General features: G+C 35.4%; 13 protein-coding genes across 13 annotated transcripts; 7 read left to right on the forward strand and 6 right to left on the reverse strand.

The window, feature by feature from the left end:
- Positions 1-1,157: 1,157 nt before the first annotated feature.
- Positions 1,158-1,821, forward strand: EIN_253500 (hypothetical protein; the record flags this gene model as incomplete). The annotated part of the gene is made up of 3 exons (XM_004261799.1): positions 1,158-1,240; positions 1,298-1,550; positions 1,687-1,821. 3 exons carry the CDS (start codon positions 1,158-1,160, stop codon positions 1,819-1,821), a joined length of 471 nt encoding a protein of 156 aa, XP_004261847.1.
- A 160-nt stretch (positions 1,822-1,981) lies between these two features.
- EIN_253510 (hypothetical protein) lies at positions 1,982-3,475 on the reverse strand (the record flags this gene model as incomplete). Its single annotated transcript, XM_004261800.1, has 1 exon — positions 1,982-3,475. The coding sequence occupies one exon, from the start codon at positions 3,473-3,475 to the stop codon at positions 1,982-1,984; it is 1,494 nt and encodes a 497-aa protein (XP_004261848.1).
- A 560-nt stretch (positions 3,476-4,035) lies between these two features.
- On the forward strand, positions 4,036-5,613 carry EIN_253520 (hypothetical protein; the record flags this gene model as incomplete). The annotated part of the gene is made up of 1 exon (XM_004261801.1): positions 4,036-5,613. One exon carries the CDS (start codon positions 4,036-4,038, stop codon positions 5,611-5,613), a length of 1,578 nt encoding a protein of 525 aa, XP_004261849.1.
- A 299-nt stretch (positions 5,614-5,912) lies between these two features.
- Positions 5,913-7,043, forward strand: EIN_253530 (hypothetical protein; the record flags this gene model as incomplete). Its single annotated transcript, XM_004261802.1, has 1 exon — positions 5,913-7,043. One exon carries the CDS (start codon positions 5,913-5,915, stop codon positions 7,041-7,043), a length of 1,131 nt encoding a protein of 376 aa, XP_004261850.1.
- A 392-nt stretch (positions 7,044-7,435) lies between these two features.
- On the forward strand, positions 7,436-9,018 carry EIN_253540 (hypothetical protein; the record flags this gene model as incomplete). The annotated part of the gene is made up of 2 exons (XM_004261803.1): positions 7,436-8,711; positions 8,756-9,018. 2 exons carry the CDS (start codon positions 7,436-7,438, stop codon positions 9,016-9,018), a joined length of 1,539 nt encoding a protein of 512 aa, XP_004261851.1.
- A 126-nt stretch (positions 9,019-9,144) lies between these two features.
- EIN_253550 (hypothetical protein) lies at positions 9,145-9,843 on the reverse strand (the record flags this gene model as incomplete). The annotated part of the gene is made up of 1 exon (XM_004261804.1): positions 9,145-9,843. The coding sequence occupies one exon, from the start codon at positions 9,841-9,843 to the stop codon at positions 9,145-9,147; it is 699 nt and encodes a 232-aa protein (XP_004261852.1).
- A 183-nt stretch (positions 9,844-10,026) lies between these two features.
- EIN_253560 (hypothetical protein) lies at positions 10,027-11,241 on the reverse strand (the record flags this gene model as incomplete). Its single annotated transcript, XM_004261805.1, has 1 exon — positions 10,027-11,241. The coding sequence occupies one exon, from the start codon at positions 11,239-11,241 to the stop codon at positions 10,027-10,029; it is 1,215 nt and encodes a 404-aa protein (XP_004261853.1).
- Positions 11,242-11,387: 146 nt separating this feature from the next.
- Positions 11,388-12,253, reverse strand: EIN_253570 (ribonuclease Z, putative; the record flags this gene model as incomplete). Its single annotated transcript, XM_004261806.1, has 2 exons — positions 11,388-12,104; positions 12,197-12,253. 2 exons carry the CDS (start codon positions 12,251-12,253, stop codon positions 11,388-11,390), a joined length of 774 nt encoding a protein of 257 aa, XP_004261854.1.
- Positions 12,254-12,469: 216 nt separating this feature from the next.
- On the reverse strand, positions 12,470-14,059 carry EIN_253580 (hypothetical protein; the record flags this gene model as incomplete). The annotated part of the gene is made up of 1 exon (XM_004261807.1): positions 12,470-14,059. One exon carries the CDS (start codon positions 14,057-14,059, stop codon positions 12,470-12,472), a length of 1,590 nt encoding a protein of 529 aa, XP_004261855.1.
- A 166-nt stretch (positions 14,060-14,225) lies between these two features.
- On the forward strand, positions 14,226-15,645 carry EIN_253590 (hypothetical protein; the record flags this gene model as incomplete). The annotated part of the gene is made up of 2 exons (XM_004261808.1): positions 14,226-14,705; positions 14,788-15,645. The coding sequence occupies 2 exons, from the start codon at positions 14,226-14,228 to the stop codon at positions 15,643-15,645; spliced, it is 1,338 nt and encodes a 445-aa protein (XP_004261856.1).
- Positions 15,646-15,803: 158 nt separating this feature from the next.
- EIN_253600 (40S ribosomal protein S15-4, putative) lies at positions 15,804-16,238 on the reverse strand (the record flags this gene model as incomplete). Its single annotated transcript, XM_004261809.1, has 1 exon — positions 15,804-16,238. The coding sequence occupies one exon, from the start codon at positions 16,236-16,238 to the stop codon at positions 15,804-15,806; it is 435 nt and encodes a 144-aa protein (XP_004261857.1).
- A 449-nt stretch (positions 16,239-16,687) lies between these two features.
- On the forward strand, positions 16,688-18,022 carry EIN_253610 (hypothetical protein; the record flags this gene model as incomplete). Its single annotated transcript, XM_004261810.1, has 1 exon — positions 16,688-18,022. The coding sequence occupies one exon, from the start codon at positions 16,688-16,690 to the stop codon at positions 18,020-18,022; it is 1,335 nt and encodes a 444-aa protein (XP_004261858.1).
- A 130-nt stretch (positions 18,023-18,152) lies between these two features.
- EIN_253620 (hypothetical protein) lies at positions 18,153-19,280 on the forward strand (the record flags this gene model as incomplete). The annotated part of the gene is made up of 1 exon (XM_004261811.1): positions 18,153-19,280. The coding sequence occupies one exon, from the start codon at positions 18,153-18,155 to the stop codon at positions 19,278-19,280; it is 1,128 nt and encodes a 375-aa protein (XP_004261859.1).
- Positions 19,281-21,283: the final 2,003 nt, after the last annotated feature.

A 21,283-nucleotide genomic window follows, 5' to 3' on the forward strand; every position in this document is an offset into this window, starting at 1 on the left:
CTATTTGAGGGGATAGGTACATCGACTTAAGAATACAAAAAGTGGATAACGTCATTTACACGATCCACGGACTGATTTGCGACACGTTACTCAAATTGCTCAATGTGATAAAGAGGTTTGTGGATGATCATCCAACCGAAGTTGTCATTGTTGACATCAACCACACATACGAAATGAACCAAGACGATTACGAAAACGTCGCAATTGGAATAAAAGAGCTCTTTAAGGAGGTGATAATCGAAGAAAAGGAGGAGTATTTATCGACGAGTATTGAAGAGTTGGTCAAAATGCATAAAAATGTTTTTGTGTTTTACGACCACCCACCTCAAATTAAGATCGACAAAGCCGTGTGGAGTCAACAGTACATCAAATCGTTCTGGCCGAATCAAGCAACATTCGAGTCAGTTGCGGACGTGATTTTAAAAAAAGGGATCAAGTGGATTGATGAAAGAAGACACGCTGTCACGGTTCTACAAATTATCATGACACCGTCGTCAAACTCCATAAAGGCTGGGTATAACCCTTTCAATTTTTCATCAAAAACAAAATTGATCAAGTGTATTGACTCGGCAAGGCCACATTTCTTACAATTTATGGGCACGCCCGAAATGGAGAATTTTAGGGTTAATGTGTTGCTCATCGACGGTGTCGTTGTGGGTGACCCTTTCATCAAAATGTGCGTTGAGAGGACGATGTATTGGGGGAGAAAGAAAATGATGGAGGACTAGAGAGCTCCTTTCTGTATGTCTGTCTCACAATCAATTTAAATCATATATATTTTACCGATTTGTTCGGGAAAGCCATAAAAACAATTGCTATTTTCACTGATTTTTAAAACCATTTATATAGAATTTGTCTCGATTATTTTTAGATTGCTATATTTGGTCATTGATTTTTTCATAAACCCTTTTTCTCTTTTTGAAGATTACAAGATAGGAAGAATATTTTAATGTGCAATAATTTAATTAAATGAAGCTATAAAAAACCATAAATTAATTATTAATAAAAGCAGAGAGAGATTGCGTCCCAAATGAGCGACTTAAAAAGAGAAAAGAGGGTTTTTTTGAGTTCGAAAGACGAGGAATGCAAAGGAAAGCACAAAATGGCGAAATGAGAAATCGGAAAATGAAAAATAAACTAGAAAAAGAGAAGTGTGGATGAACGAAGACTCCTATGATGACAAAATAGCATCGTTCATAACTCCAACGCCCTCACCAACACCTGACATTTTAATGGACCCGTTTGATACTCTGATTTTTCTTATCACATGGAAATAACATTTTTAATAACAAAATAGATATTTTAAAAGTATTAAAGAAGTCCCCGAGTGTGTGAGTCCGTACGAGCAACATGTGTCGAGTATGAATCGGCCTGCGTCCGATAAAGACCGAATTGCCTATGTCAACAAATTGGTCTGCGAGATGAAGGCACAGTTCAGCGTCGACGAGAAAGTTGTTATTTATGCGTTGTACGCGTGCAGTGGCGACGTCGATTTAACACGGAGATTCTTTTCGGATGGGAAAGTCATTCCGTGGACTTGTGAGGAGGATGTTTGTCTGTTTATTTGTTGCGGGTGTAGTTTTTTATGATAAAACATATTATAAATATTTTATAATAAAATATATTATAAATGAAATTATATAGTTCATTCTATATAAATTTTACTAGACGGGGTTTGACGCGTAGCAAATTCTTGCGAGCAACGAGACGGAAAAAATTTTGCAAATTATCATGAACAGAGGGAAGATCGAGACGGAGAAGCGTTGCCACTTCCTGTCGTGTAGTGGAGGAATTACTGAATTGTTGAAAATGAAATATTAGAATGTCTCAATTAACTTTTTGTACTACCCATTTCTTCTTCTTTTGCTCTTCACTACTTTATGGTGATTATCTTAAGGAATATTATAGTCATGTAATAAGTGATTTGAGTAAGATTTATAGTAAAAAAGGAAAAGAGTTAGAAAATTGGAACAAAACAGCACTAAACGATCATGAAGAACTGCCTGTGTTTTGAGAAAGTCGTTTCATTATCTTTGAGAGAGACGATGAAATAATAGTTTTTGTTTTTGGTAAGAGTGAGAGGTGGTGAGGTGAGAGTGAAAGTTGTTTGTGGTTGATTCAACGTGAAGTCTATAGTTGAACACAAACAAGTGTTATCTGTGTCATAATATGAGATATTAGCTTTGTAAGTCTTAGGTAAAGCACTAGCCCCGACACTCCTTACCAAGAATTTCGTCACAATGTTAAAGATGTTGTTTTCAGCGGATGGGATTTGTTGTATTTCGACTGTTCTTAAGATATGAGAATGCACCAAAATAGTCTTATTTTTAGGAAGGTTTTGAAGGAGCATTTCAAAGTACTTATTGTAGTGTGTAGCATTCTTAGTGTTTTCAAAGGCATCTAATAAAGTATAAAATGTTTGAACCATTAGAGTCTCTAAATCTTCTGTTAACTCCACTTGACTCTCATTGATGAAAGAAAGTGTTTGAAGTCCATATTTAATTGCCGATTCATTATCGGAACAATCAAGTAATAACTCCGATGAAGTCTGATAGGCTTCTATTTTCTCGACACCTTCGGAATGCTCACGAGAGTATTCTAAGACTTTTTCAAGACGGTCTTTGTCATTCAGAGCTACATATATACTTGAAAGCCATGTTCTTAAAGCGACTTTCTTAGGATCAGTCTCTGGGATCTTAGAATGGTTCTGGAGTAAAGCACTGCCTATCTTTTCTGCACTAATCCAGTCTTTCTGAAATACTTTCACTTGAATAAGACTCAAAGAAATCTCAAATGAAAGGTCTTCATAATCGCCGGGTAACTTTCTGAGTTTATCTAAGGCTTCGTTGGCACTCATCTCGGCTTCACTGATGATTTTTTCAGGGTTATTACAATTTGTATACTTCGTCAGTAAAGTCTTTGCTTGGACTAATTGATTTAAAGACTCAATTTCAAGAAGTGTCACGTCAGTTTGCTCTTGCTCGGTTGTACTCGAAACGTCCTTTAATAACTCTAAAGACATCACAAGAAAGTCAATGGAGGCTTCGTAGTCACTGTGCATGAAACGAAGTGAAGATTCTTCTTTCAAGAGAGAACACCCTTCAATCCCTTTTAACTGCCCGACGTTCTTTAATAAGTCGATCACTTTCAATAATTCACTCTCAGCAACATCCACTTCATTTCTGTTTATGGCACTTTTGTATCCCTCATAATGAGTCTCTACATACGTCTTAACTTCTTCTAATGGGATTTCAGTAACATCGTCTTTGTGGTCATGAGTCTCTTTGGTTGTGTTTTCAACGTCTTCATTTTCTATTGTAAAGTCCGTGTTCTTTGTCGTCTCTAATTTTTTACTCTCATCGTCACAGACTTCCGGTATCTTCTCTCTTAAAAATGTGTCTAAAGTGTCACACGCTACTTTGAAGAGTCCAAAGGAGAGTCCAGCAAAGAGGGCACTCCCTATTAAGTCTCCCATCTCTTTTTAAAGTAACTGAAAGTTATTTACTTGAAGAAAATAGTAGTCGTCCATTTTTTGAATATTTATTAAATTAAATCTATTATAATTATATTATATACAATATATTTATTATATATCAATACAATATATTTATGATATATTAATATTATATAATAGATTTATAATATATTTATATTAAAGTAGTAACTATAATTGATCTGCTTGAAAAGAACTTTAAATTGATAACTTATTATCAAAAAGTGTATTAAAATTAGTATATAAACTAAAAATATATAGTTAAATTGGGCAGATCAGAAGAAAACATAAATATTATAAGTTTCGATTAGATTTGTATTTTAAATTAAAACTAATTATAAATCAGAAGCAAATTGGCGATTTTTCATTTTGCCATTTTGCTATAGAAAATAAGACTGTTGTTGACTAAAACTATGGATGAATGGTAAACTTTCAATTAAATCTCGAAGATTTGATTAAGTTGAAAACCAAAAGTACTTTAACAAAAATATCACCCCAAAATGGGGTTTTTAAAAAAGAACACGTGATTGCAATCAGAAAAAATGACAGAACGTGTCGGAATGGCGGAGGAGATACTTTTGCTTTTGAATAAGACGAAATTTGTCGAGGCGAAGGTAGAGCTGAACCAACACAAGGGCAAGACGTATCTGTTTATCGACAAGAAGCCGAAAGTGAATTTGAACAAATCGATAGTGTCGCGAGAGGTTCAAGTCGAGCTTCCGTCCGACATAGAAAAGGCCTTTTGTTTTGAGGTAGTATATAATAAACAATATGTTTTCATGTGTAAATCCGAGTATGAATTAAATATATGGATTAATAAACTATCACTGGAAGCTAATGCGTGGGGTGTATTTGGCTATCCTTTAGAATCTTCCGTTAAAAAATGCAATTGGAGATTTCCTATTCCGGTCTTTCGATCTATTGAATATTTAGAAAAGAATGGCGGAAAGACAATGGAAGGAATATTTAGATTAAGCGCATCATTTATTAATATGAGTAAAGTCAAAGAAATCTTAGATAATGATCAAGACGTAGATATGGATTCTTTCGGAGATTGTAAAGTCGCTTCTGTCATTCTCAAAGATTATATTAGATCATTACCTAATCCTTTGATCCCTTTTGATTATTATGACAACTATATTAACTTACCAAAACGATCGATCGACCCAAAACTATTTATTGAAAGTCTTCCTCTAGTAAATCAAGATACTTTATTTATTATATGTAATTTACTTAATGATATAATTACTAATGAAAGTCAAACCAAAATGAACGCTGCAAATTTGGCGACGTGTATCGGACTCACTATATGTCGCCCACCTCAACCACCGAAAATGGACGAATTGGTCCACACAAAAATCGCAATTGCGGCTTTTGAGTTTTTACTCAATAACTTCGAACCTATTTTTTATGCTATACGAATTAGAAACGAAAATAGCGGCGTTTATTTTCCAAAATACCCCTGTATCATTCCACACCAAAAAGTCCCATTCTCAAAAATCACATCAATAGTCAAATCTGCGCTCAATCTCCCGGAACTTCCTACTACCTACCCCCAAGTTAGGCCAGTAAACCGTAATAAATCAACGTTTTTTAAAGGAACGGAAATAGAGGAAAAAAACATGGTAGATTCCAGTAAAAGTGAATCACTGAGCGACAACGAAGAAACCGAAAAATCAGAGAAGAAAGAAAAGAAAAGTCAAAGAAATTTGAAAAGGTTCAACAGTTTCATGAATCTCAACATCTCACCGAGAGTGGACGGAAAAAGAAGTGACGGAAAGAAAGGCACAGATAAGTGCGAAAAATTGGAAAAAAATGAGAAGGTGGACAATGAAAAGCAAGACGACGAACTGATCAGCACCAGACAGAAAATCACGGAGATGCAAATCAACCGTATAGAAGATCTCAAGAAGGAAATTATGGGACTCAAAAACTTGTTGCAACTTGTCACAATCCAAAGGGATGGGCTTATCAAAAAATACGAACCAGACTTAGTACCAATTGAAAAGCAAAGAGAAATTATTGAAACAAAAATTGAATCCCCAATCAGGGTACGAGTTCCCGTCATCGTCATGGAGACACCCAAGTCAGATGTTGTATCAAATTATAATCTTGAATAATTTTGTATTTTTAGATCATTTTATCATCAAATAATAGTTTTTTAATGATTTTAATAAGTATTTTTTTTATGATCTGAAATTTTGAAAACGTCATTTTTTTCTTTTTATTTCTTTGAGTTCTTTCAAAAACCACAAAGCCATTCACAATAAGAAAATAAATAATTAATTAACTATATTAATACCATTATTAAATCACAAATATAGTAATAAATATAAATATATAACTATTGGTTATTACTATTCCCCTCCAACGATTAAAGAAAGAGGAATGGAAGAAGCGAACTTAAAAATTGAAAGAAATGAGTCGCCGACTAACAGAAGAACGTTTTGCGGTTGCATGTTCGAACGCGACGACGAAATTGACTGCGTCATCGCAAGGTAAAAAGCAGTTTCTTCTTCGCTCGAAGAAAGTGATAGCATCGATGTTGGAACAGCACCGAAACATAGATGCTCAAAAAGAGGCGAAGAGTATGATATACAATCAATACCTTGCCGATATTTATGACGGTCTAGTGAAGATGATATCGACATTGGCACAATATTCTAAAGCTCTTCCGACTATGGGATTAGTCCCACGCTCATTAGAACTTGAAATCCGAACTGTCGTGTACTTGTCCGATCGATTAGATGAAGTCAAAGAACTCAGCGAAATACGAAAAATGTTTATCGGACAGTTTGGAACAACTTTAGTAGCGGAATGTATTGAAGAAAATGTCGATAAAAAGTTAGCGAGGAAATATCGCCAAATGAATAATATAGAAGACGTCACTATTGAAGCTTTATTGACCGCTTTAAACCCAAATAAGAAAATACCTCAACAAGTCCAACAACAACAACCAAAACCTCAAAGTGATCAAATACAACAAAGTTCGTCGTATGCCAGATTCGCTTCTATGAATACAGACGAATCAAAATTCCCGTCTTTCGATCAACAAAACACTCAAAGTAAATTCCCGAGCTTTGATGGACAACAAACTACTCAACAAAATCAATTCCCCAGCTTCGGAAGTCAAAGCGAAAATAAATTCCCATCTTTCGATCAACAACAAAACACTCAAAACAAATTTCCTAGCTTTAATCAACAAGAAAATAAATTCCCAAGCTTCGATGGTCAACAAAGTACTCAACAAAGTTCTCAACAGAACCTTTTCCCAAGCTTCGATACTCAAAGCAAACAACAAAGCCAATTTCCAAGCTTTGGAGAACAACAACAAAGTAGTGGAAGTAAATTCCCAAACTTCGGAGAACAACAAACTCAACAAAGCCAATTTCCAAGCTTCTCAACTCAAAGTCAACAACAACCTTCACAACAATTCCAAAGCAGTGGTGTCTTTGCACCAATTCCAAGCGCAGGAACAATGCAACCACAGAAAGCAACCGCGGACGAAGACGAAGATTTACTCGCAAGAATGTCTGCGCTAAGGGATTAAGTCGTTCATTTTGAAAGTTTTTTATTTGAGTTTGTAATTTGTAACTGTCGAGACTTGTTACAAAACAGGAATAGAAGGTCTTCTCATCTTTTTCTATTTTTATTCTCTTCAAACAAACTATAATTTATAATAAAATAATTAGAGAGGATAGTTTTTGATTGGTAATTTCTGGTCCCAACAAACTAAATGGACGATTGTCTTCATTGTTTTCTTGGTGTGTTGTGACGAGCTATATAATATAGTAAAAAGAAGTATAATTACTAGTTCGATTGTATTATTGTCAGAGGAAACTAATAACAAGAAAAACGGAGTAAAAATAGAACACTAGAGTTGGTGTTTTCTATGAAAAAGGTGAACTGAGGAAACTCCGAGTATAACCGAGTTGATCAATGATGAAGACACGATGCAGTTTAACAGCTAAGGATATCAAAAAGATTTCAATGGACCAGAAGAGAACAACAAAGCAGAAAAAAGAAGAGAAGAAGGAAAAGAGGAAGAGCTCTCTGGTGATGTTTCTGAACCACTTTAAACCACAGATGAGAGAACACGCGAAAACAGAACCAAGTGGCAGTCCAAGGATCCAAGAAGAAAACGACTTTTTTGAAACGCTGAAGGCGAAAATGCTGAACGCAACACCTACTGATGTTGTGAGAGAATTCATGAAAAATGAACCAAAAGGCGAGAACAAAGGAGTCCAAATCTTTCATATTAAAGACTACCCAACACAAATCAATATGTTCAGAGTGATGGGAGAGTACCACGTGCAAGTTGTGGATAAAGACCTTTATGTGGACTCGTTGGAACAAGTGGTGAAATTACTCTCACTTGTGACGAACAAGACCTTCTCACAACAAATCCTCTTTTATCAAGAGAAGTACTCTCCCTTTGAAATTCTCAGCTGTTTGATGGAAAATGTGATCACTGCGTTGGACGATAATTTGAAAAGTAAAAATGAAGAAGCAATTCATTGTATTAATATCTTAATCGCTTGGCTCGAAGTGAGGGGAACCGTATTCACTGATAATAAACTTCTTTTTTATGTCATGGACTTCTACAAAGCCCTCAAAAGCGTCGAAAAGAAATTTCCATTTCTGTTAAGTTGTTTGAACGACCTGAACGAAGCCATTAAAGTCGTGTTTGAGGAAAATGGAGTCGTCACGTTTGCAAAGAAAAGAATTGTCGATGAAAATCTGTTCAAATTCCAAGAGGTCTGTGTCTCAGATAAAGAGTGCAGAGAACGACTGCCTGAACAACTCTCTGGAATAGAACTGATGCTTTTAGGAAAAATTACACCACATGAGTATTACTTGTATTTCAATGCAACAACACGGCCAGTTTCTTTAGTCAATCAATACTCTCAATGGTCATGTCTCTTCTCTCGCTGGATATCTTATGAAATTGTCAGAGTAAAGGATTTGGAGAAGAGGAAAGTCGCACTATTGGGGTGTCTCACACTTGCAACAGACTGTTTAAAATACAAAAACTTTAACTCCGCAATTTCTATTCTAAACGGACTCGAACACCAAGCAGTAAGAAGACTTAATAACACTTGGAATTTACTTGAAAAGAAAGACTGGAACATTTTTTGCGAATTGAAAGATGTCGTGTTGGAGGAAAAGGCGCAAAACTTTTCCGTCACGTTCAGACCACCTTCGGTGCCAAATTTCGGTTTGTCTTTATCGCGTTCTTGTACATGGAGAAGTGACAAATAGAACACCAAATAGAAATAATGCAGGAGATTTACAACTCGCCTGACATATACAGAGACGTCGACGGCGAGAAGGTCCAGATGCTCAACGTTGTGAAATGTAGTAAAATTGGAGCGATCATCGACTTGCTTGGTGTATACGCGTCGAATGTGCCAGAGAAAGAAAACAAACAAATTGTCGAATTTTTCACAACGAAATTGCTGAACCTCCCGTTGAACGACGACAGCCTCTTGGGGCTATCTTTGTCTGCCGAAATCCCCAAATAAGGAACACCCTTCGCATTTTGTTCTTTCTATAACTTGTTTATTGAATCATTTTATTATAATGGATTCAAGTTCTTGAACTGAAATGAATAATGTTAAGTTACAGTTGAATTGTTATAAAGTACACGTTTATAAACAGAGCTTTTGCGCCAAAGAAAAGTTGTGTTCAATCTTGTCGTTGTCTGCTTGGACTAGTTGTTTGTGGGTTTCGAGTTTCTCTCCAACTGAGATAATTTGGTCATTGAGTTGGTCTGCCATCCCTGCCATATTATTTACGTTTTGCTCAAGCGCATCCATCGCGTTGTCAAAGTACCTATCTTGGGTGTCAGCATGCAATTTCTCTTGTTGTTTGTCTTCTAACTCGCGGCCTTCCTTCCCAAGAACTTTTCTTCTGTGTTTCTCCTTTTTGTCAACAGATTTTTGGTGTTTCGTTTGTTCAGAAGTAAACGCCTTTTGTTCCTTTTTCTCTTTTTTCTCAATTTGTTTGGTCGAGTTTTTCGCTGCCTTCTTCGCCTTTTTCATTTCAGTCTTTGATCTGTTTCGCGAAAAGAGGTGAGGCAAAAACCATTTGATCTTAAACAACGATTTCTTGGCTTGCTCTTGCTGGTTGCTAACATCACAAAGCGTCTTGTTTGCTTTGTCAAGTTGTTGTCCTTGTTGGTGCAACTTGAGAGAACTCTCTCGTCCCATTTCAAGACATTCTGCGGCCTTTCCGTTCATGTTGTCAACAAGATCAATGTCAGATTGTATCATCTTCTGAACGTCATAATCTTCCATTGAAAGGGTTTCATCTTCCTTCTCCATTTTTGCCTTTAAATATCTCTTCATTCTTCACGCATCAATCTCGATCTCTCAAAAGCAGATTTGATTCTATCAGATTGTTTTTATTTTTAATACAACATACTATATTTTACTAAAAATTCTTAATTTTGTTCCGCCATTGAAAAAATCTGAAACATCAAACCAATAACTCAATAAATCACTCAATAATCTTTTTATCTCATCACAACATCACCGTAATGACCAGTGATACACATACGTATCTCCTTTTCTTTGTAACCACGAATCGGGTAGTCCCTTATGCACAACAACAGGTGTACACCCATCTTCCAAGTAATATCCCTCCTCGTTCCGACCCAAACTGACTGCTGGCTTCTCCAACATGAAACACGACCTCTGGTTACACCCATCTATAGTGATATTAACTTCGTCGAGTCTATTGGAGTAGTACAAGTAATTCACAAGAGATGTTTCATACCCCCAAAGTGCTTTCTTCGATGTGTCGAAATACTTTGTGAGTGTCTTTAAGTACTTTGTCATCTTTAGGATCCCACCGAAGGCAAGTCCGACATTTATCGTATCGACGTTTTTCATGCGAAATTCGTTTGCGAGGCTTTCGGAGTACGAGTCTTTGAACCACTTGTATGATGTGTCGCCTTGGAGAAGTTTGAGACAGTTTTGATTGTTCAGTCTTTTGCATTCGTTATTTAAGATTAAGTCGTTCACACCGAACGTCTTGAAGATGTCATTGAAAAAGAAGACATCGCGCGTATCAGCAAAGACCACTCGGTCAAAGTCTTCCTTGTGGCGCGTAAGGAAATCGCCGATCGAGAGAACACGAGCATTTGCGCCGTTATAGTCTTTGTATGTATATTCGTTATACACTTTGATATGATACTTGTCAAATACAAGTCGAGTGGAGGAATCAATTGGAGTGAATGTTAAGACGACGACAGTGACGTTTGGCATTGAAGAACGAAGAGAAGAATATACAACGTCCATGTTCCGCAACATTTCATCAAATCGGAGTTTTGAACTGTCATAAGTCATTTGCTGAAAGCCATATATTATCAAATCGCGAGGGGTGTGTGAACTATATTTGAAAACTTCGCTGCACTTCCCATCAAAATTCAATTGGAACTGTGAAAGACTTGTAAATGGACGTTTTGCGTTTTCGATTGAAACGCCATTTGAAAAGTCGCGAATGGTATTGAGGCGACGAATTTCGCCAGAAGTGTAATTCTCTTGGAAGATGGTGCGATCAAGTAAAACGTCTTTTGGTGGAACAAACTCCCGTTGAACTGCATATCCATTGCTATCAAATTGGTCATTTGAATTGAATGTGATCTGTTGAAACTTATGGCGCGAGGAGAGGGGTATCATCCTCATGATAAAAACAAGAGAAAGAGCAGCGAGAAATATGACGATCTTCCCACGCAACTGCATTGTGTAATTTATCAATTTCAAGTGAAATTGAACATTCAAATGAAAATTTCTTAAAGTCTGAATTTTTTATTGAAAAATTCAAACGCAAATGAAAATTTAATATCGTGTATTTTGTCGCAATGACGCGACAAAAAGGAAATACGAATTTATTTAATGAGATCTGCGAGATGTATTGTGACGAAGTCATGTAACGCAATAACTCGAGCTTTTGTGTGCTTTGAAGTGTCTTCCACGAGTTTGAGGAAGTAATTTAAAGACGAGTCGAGAGTATAGAAATGGTTCAGAAGTAAATAGTCTGCAGAAACACTTTCAGCACAACGAGCAGCCATTTCGGGAAGACTATGAACATTCCCACGATATGTCTCGGCACTAAAAGTGCACTCGTGTATCAAGACATTCACTTTACCAACCATCGACAAATCTCGACCATTGGAATCACCTAATATACCAACAACAAGACCTTTGTGATCTTTAAATATAAACCCATGCGAATTAATATCACCATGAGGAAGTGTGACTATCGAAACCACCACATCTTCGTTTATTACAAATTTGTTCATTTGGTCGGTGTGTGAAAATTCAACGATTTCGACTGTCGGAGTCACCAGAGTCTTACTTTGTTCCTCAAAAATTTCAACGAGCTTCTTGCCCCCTTCAGGAAGGTATACACGACAGTTACCTAAAACATTACTGAACAAAAACGAGAGTAACCCACCCATATGATCGATGTGTAAATGCGTTATAAATATAGCCGACAGATTCTTCACATCAATATTTTGTTTGATCATCGTTGTGAGAATCCCCTCCCCGCAGTCGATTAATATCTGGCGTCCATTTTCCAATTTGAGCAAAGTTGAAGTGACCTATTAGTAAATTCAAATTGTTGCTATACACATTGCAAAATACCTGTTTGGAGTGTTTATAATATCGAAACGTATGAAAAATTAAGTCAAACATTGCTTTGTGGTGTTGGTTTCCCAGCTGCTGTGCCAAGGACATAAAGCGATTCCATTTCCTTTTTGAGTTTTTCTATTTGCAATAATTATATATATTATTATTACTAATATAATATTAATAAACTATTATGAATAATAAAATACAATGGTTATGTAATAGTTAAAGCAAAACTATTGAATTTATAATACTAAATTAATATAATAAATTTTTAGTTATTGGAATAGTTAAATAGTTGAAGAATGAAATAATTGAAAGACTCTACGATGATTCTTTATTGAAGATTCTTCTCAATGGAATGCGCCAACTCCGAAAAGTCATTGAAGATTTTTAAACATTTGTTATAACTTTCGTTAAGTTCATTCGATAACAAATAGAGCTGATACAATTCCTCAATTTCAGCATTTCGGTATTTTGGAAGGTATATCAGTTTTTTTATTTCATCGATCGAATGACTCCACTCATCTAATATCTGTGGAAGCCCATTCCCAACAAAACGAACGTCTTCTTTGAGTTTGGTTGTGTCAACTATCTTTCCCTTTTTGAATTCATTTTTCATTGCGACATATTTTGCAAATAATTCGTTTCGGTGTGTTGACAAAGTTATGAACTTTTGATAAGAATTTTCTATTGCTTCAATGGAACAAATCTGCACTTTTTCAACGGAAAGATTTCTCGAAAGTGCAGTTTTGATTATATCAGATTTGCCTTTCCACAAAACGCAGTTGTCAGAAAACTCCCATTGCGCTCGCTGATTTTTTGAAAACATTTTGTCGACTGCTTCGACAAAATTTGGGTCAATAATTCCACCTTTTATCGCAACGTCGTCGAATTTTGAATTCAAATTCTCAAAAATTTCCAAAAAATGTTTTTTGAGTTGCTCATTTTCATTTGAAAATTTATCAAAATGTTCTCCAGTATTTTTTATCGCATCTTTCCATTGAGAAATTTCTTCTGGCTGTTCATTAGGACTTTTTATCGCAAAGAATAAACCAATTACATTCAAGGCATTCATCTCATTCTTTTGTGTTTGCTTACTCAATTGAAGCATTGTCTTGATCAGTTTGAAGTCTTCTATTTGTTCCTTTTGTACAACTCTTGGCGTTTGCGCTGTTTTATTTATCGCAAACGAGCCAATATCGATTTGGTCCAACTCGAATGGTATTGCTTGTACAGATGCCATCAACGCGTTTTTGTTGACTTTCAGGTTTCCGATCAAAGAGTTGAACCTCGTGAAGATTTCAATGTACTTTTTCATTGTATCGCTTTGTTCTATTTTCGAAACCAACATTTCATTTGCGTGAACTAAACTGAATAATGTTGTCACGTGTGCATCATTTTCAGTGATTTTCAGAAGAAAGTATTGTTGAAGTATTATGTGTATGTTTCGAATGAAAATGACGTCATCAGTCACTGTGTTCTGAATGATTGATTGTACTTGAATCAATTTGTCAATCATCCCGATATTCGTGTTTATTATATATACCACTTCATCGTCATTGTGTTTGTTTTTCACATCATTCAGCCTACATGTCGAAGTGTTAAGAATAACCATCGTTATCTCTCCTATCCAATTTACGGTCTTTGTATCCCATTGAAACTCACAATTTTCATGATAAAACAAAAAGAATGCTACAATTTTTGAGACGTATTTACGAACCATTTCTAATACCCTATCACAGGGAGTATTACAAAATTCGTTGATCAATTCACTCCTCTCACATGATATTTTGGAAATGAAATTCAATAAATCGTTACCCAAATTTGTTTTCTTCATTATACACTCTGTCATCTTTGTCGTTAAATCAACTGGAATAGTATGGTACAATGGAATTCCTTCGAGTTCCTGTATTATCTCATTCATCTATTTTTTTAGTTCATTTTATGGTTTTGAAATAACATTTGAATAACACATTGTTATTAAAGGAAATAACTATATTAGACCACAAATATAGTAAAATACTATAATAAAATACTATTCTAATAACGAAAGCAAAACATATTGAAAAGTACTAAACAAAAAAAGATAGATGAAGTCTTTAGGAATTGAAACACAAGAAGGACATATGCAAAAACGGCGCATTGATAAGAGCGCCCAACGCAACGCATTACGAACGCGGCGCCTTGAAGAAAGCCGCACACAAATATTACAGATGTATGGTATTCCCATTCCTCAAGAAAAGCCCATGAAAGAATTTTCATTACAAAATTTGATCGAAGAATTTCATGAAGAACTGTCGGACGAGGTTTTAAGAGAACGCCTTGCTCTCACCACGAACTTTACTCGAGAAGTTGAAAAAGTCAATTCACTGGACTCCGACTCGCAACTCTTTTTAGTTCGATTTTTGACATCATGCATCAACAACAGAGACACTAAAATCACTTCTTATGCATTACAGTCGTTGGCTTCGTTATCGGTGTGTTCTCCTGAGATTATTAAAATGATTGAAACAAACGGCGCAATATACAATGCAACTCAGACCACAATAGACAAAGATTTGATCATTCCCGTTTGTTTTTAATTCACATTAAAAATCTATTTAATAATTAATTAATTATTAATTAATTAAAGGAATAGACAATAAGTTATAGTGTTTGTTATTCCTTGGCAATTTAGCTTCAATCCCCGTCCATGGGGCAGTTGAAGTACTTCCAAATGCTTTACGGTTCTGTGTGCAATTTAATGATAGAAATATATTTAGACTTGCGTCGTGGGCTTTATGCATTGCGGCAGATGCCGGGTCCAATGTGAGTGAATTGGCAAGTTACTTTCTTAAAATTCAAGACGAAGAAGTTGTGGAGAACACACTACGAGGTTGCCTTGGATTGCTCACCCACGACTATTTAATACCATTTCAACAAGTAGTACCCTTCATAGACACCACTCAATTCAGAGACTTGGTCATAGAAATATTGAGTGAAGCCGCATACAAAGGGATCTTAACGGATGACATCTCTCAGGTCTTTAGAATGTTATTGAAGTATCCGCTGACTCCTTTAGAAATAAAAAATGTTGTTTGGGCTATTGGGAACATAGTGATAACAAAGCCACAAATTGTCTTATTCTTCTCTGAAGGCGATTTCTACAAATATGTGATTAAACAGGCGTACTTGACGGACGTTGGTATAAAGCGCGAGTGTTGTAAAGCAATAGCGTCGATCATCAACGAGTGTAAAACTGAAGTCAAGTGTTTAAAAATGTTAGTCGAGAATGGCATTGTAAATGCCATTATGGACCTTTTGGACAACTATGAAATATTGCAAAAGGGTGAAATGGTTGATATTATTAAATCATTAATTCTGTTAATGGAGCAAGAGAAGTATGGTGTTGGTGCGGGACAATATATACAACTGAAACTTGATACAATCAACAAAATCTCGTTTGATAAGAATTCATCGTCACAAGTCGTGAAGTTCATCATGTGGTTGCTCAACAATTATTTTGAATGAATTTGATTGATTTTTCACTGTTTTTTTTTGCATGTCAAAAACGTTAAATTCTGAAATGAAAATGAGAAATTGCCCTCATTGCGATAAAAATTTAAGTCAAGAAAATGATGCGATAAAACAAGAAAGAAATAATCACTGAAGTTAGAACAGAAAATCAATTACTTCAATGGGACGAACTTAGAAGAGTGGGTAGCACCGACACCAGGTCTTCCGTGAGTGACTGGCTTGTAGGTGATAGAAAATTCACCGAGGTAATGTCCGAGCATTTCAGGCTTGATTTCGACAGTGGTGAAAGACTTTCCATTATAAACGCCGATGACTGAGCCGATCATGTTTGGCAAAATGATTTTGTTTCTGCACTGAGTCTTGACGATCTTTGGCTTCTCGTCGGCTTTAGTGGCCTTCTTGATCTTCAACAATTTCTTGACAAGGCGCTCATGTTTCAACTTTGGGGAACGGGCATATGATCTTCTGCAGCGAGCGTCCAACATCTTAACAAAATCGGGCTCTGGCATAGCAGTAATCTCCTCAAGGGATTTGCCCTGAAACTCGAACTTCTTGAAGGTACGCTTCTGTCTCTGGTTGTCTGACATCCGAAAAGTGCCAAAACAGTTCGTTTGTTTTTCATTAACCCTATACCTTCTTCTTTTTTATTTACTATCATTTCTGATTCTTTTTATTAGTTACTATAGTTTAAATGGGAAATTATTGAGTCAAATAATAATTGTTTAATTCTTTTATTATATTGAAATAGTTGGATTATTTAACTTCAAGAACGGGATCTTCTTATAGTAAACAATAGTATTTTTGTAACAATATAGTAATTTCATCATTAAATTATATTAATTAAATTAATAATAAATTTTATTAAATAAATGAATAATGATGAAATTGATTTTATTAGTTTAAACAACTATTTGGATCATAACAATAGATTTGTGTGACTTTTGAATGAAAAATCATTTGTTCCACAAAATTAAACGTAATTGTTTAAATATTTCTAATACCAACTAATAAAAAACTTGGAAGTCAGCCCATCTGTATGTCTGAAAACACCATTTTTATCCACTTGTGTCTGCTTCAAAACTCATCATCAACATTACTGGTATTCCCTCCGTTACCTAACCCATTCGGTTATAACATTAAAAACCTTGCCAATTTCAGTCAACCCGATGCACCACTCTGTTCTTCTCAATTTCACTTTCACCCCTCAAAAAATCGAGACGACCCGCCACTCGGTGTTGTGACGTGCAGTGTCTCTTCTAAGGCGTCAATCTCTGTGTTAACCAATTCGCCTTTTTTGACATACTTTTCCGTTCGTCTCCAGAAGATTGCTCAGTTCCTCAGTACACAACATGAAGTGACTAAAGACATCTTTATACAGTCATACAATCTATTGGTCTGCAGCGCAGTACCATCTCCGTCCCCCTTTGAAATAGAAAGTTCATATAAGAGCGACACGTCTCTCACAAAGTTGTTACTGAAATTCCCAAACGACTTCTTCTCAATATTAAAGTTAACTCTTATAGACTCCAAAAGTGTGTTATTAAGTACAGAAGAGTCGAGTAGTTCAATGTTATATTCTCTGGTGTCTTGTAACCCAGGAGAAGTCATTCGATTCGACGACGTTCTTTCTCTCTGCGGTGTCGATGTGATCAACCCATTGTTGGAACTCGCGTTGCCACTGAAGACGTCATTGGACCATCACACACTCTTTACACTTCCTTATGTACTCTTACCTACATTCGTCGACAAGCCTTTCTTCGCCGCAATGTCAAATAATATTCTTCGAACGCGCAATGAAAGTGTCGACGTTGTTATCGACGTCGATAACGCTAAATTTGTGTGGAACAACAAAGAGATTCAGCGAAGTGTTGCGATGACTTCTTGCGACAAAAAGTTAGCGAAAACGATGGTAGAAAAGGTCAAATTGTATCAACAAAATGCGACCAATGGGATGTATGAAGGGAGTGAGCATTGGCTTATAATGCGGTGTTGCACATACATCGTCTCGTTGTTGTCGTATTTGTGTACACTCGACATCTTTGAGATCGACGCAGAGACCGACGGGAAAGTCTCCAGAAGTTGTGATTTTGGCGTAGATTTTATGAAGCGATTTCTGAAGACCCAAATGTTTGAGGACTGGCGAAAGACATTGAGTTTGTCTGGCAAAGCGACAAAATTGGCAAATCTTTTTTCAACAACCCATCCCACTACTATTCCCTTAATTGGGAAGGCATCAACAACGAGGGGAACTCTATATGACTACGAGCAACTCTTTGATATTAAAAAAGTGATGGAAGACCTTGGAATTAGTGGAGAGGAGCAAATGAAGGAAAGAGTCGACTTAGGTGGTGATGGGGTCATCGAGTTGTGAAGTGTATGATAATAACATTTTTAATATTTTGTCATTCAAATTTAGTAAAAATATAGTAAAAATGTTATAAATGAATTAAACGGAATTTTGATATATAAAGCACAATGCATGAACTTAAAAAGAGAGAAAGATGTCTAAAGAGAAAGAGAAGGCAAGCAAAGGCCAAAATGTTGCGTTGGAAATACACGAGATAGTGGGGAAGGAAGAAACGAAAGAGACGAAAAATGTTAAGTCTGAGGAAGATACGGATAACATATTAATAGAGAAGTCGGACTTCTGTTTACGACAGTCGGACTATGACCGCCTTGAAGACGGGAATATGTTGAACGACGTCATTATCAATTGGTATATCAAAGAAGTTGAAATACGGCACTTAAATGTCCGTCTGAAGGTCTTTAACACATTCTTCTCGTCGAAGATCTATTCGATATGTTCGATAGAGGAAGACGATAAGAGAGAGCAACGGTATCAACAGTTTCTGAATTGGATTGACAAGAATTCATTTATGATGGACTACCGATTTTTACTGTTTCCGTGTATCCTCGACTCCCACTGGTTCTTAATTATCGTCTGCAACAAAACAGAAAAGGACGTGCTGAACTGGGCTACCCTTGGCGAAACAGAGGACGGCGCAGTCGATGAACATTATTACGGGAAAGACACGGACACATCTAGTCTCACAATTAAGAAGAGAACAGTGGCAGAAGAGTTCGAACAGTCGGAGGAGAGTCTGTCACAATCCCTTTTGGAAACCCCGTTTAAACGGTCGAACTCGAAGAAGAGTCCGATATACCCCATTTATCAAGGAACGTCCGATGATAAGAAGACTGAGAAACAAGTGGAGATGAGAGTCGATTCATCGGATGGAGAAGAATTGAGTTATAATGATTACACCAAGTCACCGTGTATTTTAATAGTCGACTCTCTTCGAAGTAGTAAGTCGAGCAAAAAGATGGTGGCCAAGATCAAAGAATTTCTTCGATGGGAATTTAAAAGAAATGACAAAATAAGCGAATGGGAGAATTGGGAAGACGACGAGAAGGATATCTTCATCGACGTCCCACAACAAAAGAACGGATATGACTGCGGAGTCTATATGCTCTATTTCATCAAAAAGTTCATCATCTATACACCAGATACAAACGAAAAGTTCCAAAGACTCACAAAGAAAGTCGACCCTTTAAAAGAGAGAAAAAAGATTAAGGAACACTTGAAAAAAGTCATTCAAAAGGAGACAGGCGTTGTTCTTTTGGATTAGACAACGAAACGTGAAAGGGATAGGAGAATCCATATAGAATCAAATGTATGGTTCTTTGTATAGTTTATGTCTTGTTTAGTTCTCATTCATATGTGATTGGTTTTTATTTAGCTTTTATTAGTTTTATTGTAATAATTAAAAATAGATTGTTTTCATTAATCATTATTTATAGTCCAGGGTGTGCCAAACCAGGATGGAATTGGCCGATATAAATAGAGCAATTATTTGGTAAAGAGAAATAAAAATATTGTCAAATAATATTAAAATAAATATTTACGGCATATACAAATAACAATTACCAATAAATATAATGTTATTTATATTTTTTTCAAATTTTTGTAAGAAGAAAATAATATCTTTTATTAAAAAAAATAAACTAATCAATAATAATTAAACAAAATCATCTCACTGCTCATTTGAATGTTTTTGAAAATCGGGGGCAGTTGCAAAATTGTCTCTAGAACCCTTCATCGACATTTGCTTATTATATTCCATTTCTGACAAATGAGGTTTCCAACCCAATTTTGCGGATGAAAAAGATGACTCAGATAAGCAACTTGTTGAATATGCGCTTAGCAAGTATAAGTAAAATGTCCACAGAGCCGTGTTCCGAGGTATTAAAGAACGCAAAGAATGAAGATCTAATATATAGTCAGTTTCAAGATGTCCTTTTTTCAAAACAAGTCTGGGCACGATTTTTTCTTTAAATTGAGATATTGAAGAATTATGATATTGTTCTCTCATAATGTCAATTCCCTCTCTTAACACTTCAAAATCACAGTCAAGTTCTTTTTCTTTATTTAAATATTTTTCTATTTCTATTGCTAAATAACATTTTTCTTGAAGCTTATCAAAATATTTTTCCAAAAATTGAAACCGTTTTTTGAACTTTGTTTTTAATACTGTCAACAATTTCAATATCATAATTTTTCTCCTTTCTACATCGAATGCCATAATCTTCGAAACATTTTGCATTGAACTAAAGTTGTCATTTTTCACACACAATATCATTTCAATTATATGGATGTAAAAATTTTCAATTTCAATTATATCTCTACAAATTATATTGTCTTTGTGTTGTAATTATTGATTAAGATACGACAAATCAACCAAAGTATCCATAAGAACAGCACAAATGAAATGACTATCTTTATCAACCAAAAAAGAAAGTAAATCGCTCATATCAATATCATTGACACTTTCACACTCAACACTTTTTTCAAGAAAAAAAATTCAATTTCCTTCCAATTGTTATATGAAAACGTTACAATTGATTTCATACTTAAAAAACGTGTAGGACAGTATGTTCCAACAGTGGCTCCTCCCATCATTTTCCAATCATTATCTTCTGATAAAATATAACAAATATCTTTTAACCACTCTAATAGACGAATAACTAAATAATCCTTTTCAAGTTCTTTTGGCGCCAGATTAATTGTATGACAAAAACATCTATTTTTATCACAAATAAAAAACTGTTTTCATAGTTAACCTCTTTCATAATGAGAGCATAACATCCATTGTAACAACCATAGATATTTGAACCCGCATCACTCGTACAAATACTTATATTATTGCGTTCCACACCAAACTCTAGAAAATACTTAAATATTCTGTCTTTAATAGATTTTCCAGTCGAAAGTGTGGCTTCCCAAAACTTTAAAAGAATATCTTTGACTTCAGCGTTTTGCATTACCAATCTCACCCACATTACATATTTTCTAACTTTGTGTATTTTGCATTCATCACATTGTATTGCTACAAAAACACAATTTTGGATCATAACTTTGATTTGTTCTTTTTCAATTGAACATTCTTCATCACTTCTACGTCTCATTGTTGTTTTAGACAAACAAAGACATTTATAAAAATGTAAACCGTAGACTTTTATTCCTTCGATGACACCATTTATAATATCATTGATAACTTCTGTTTTCGAAATAAGGTTGTTTTGGATTAATTTTTTCGAAATAAACAACTCACACTCTCTAACATGTTGTAAC

The sequence above is a fragment of the Entamoeba invadens genome, assembly GCF_000330505.1.
Source record: "Entamoeba invadens IP1 unplaced genomic scaffold scaff_1105074726103, whole genome shotgun sequence".
In the NCBI taxonomy this organism is placed as follows: Eukaryota; Evosea; order Mastigamoebida; family Endamoebidae; genus Entamoeba; species Entamoeba invadens.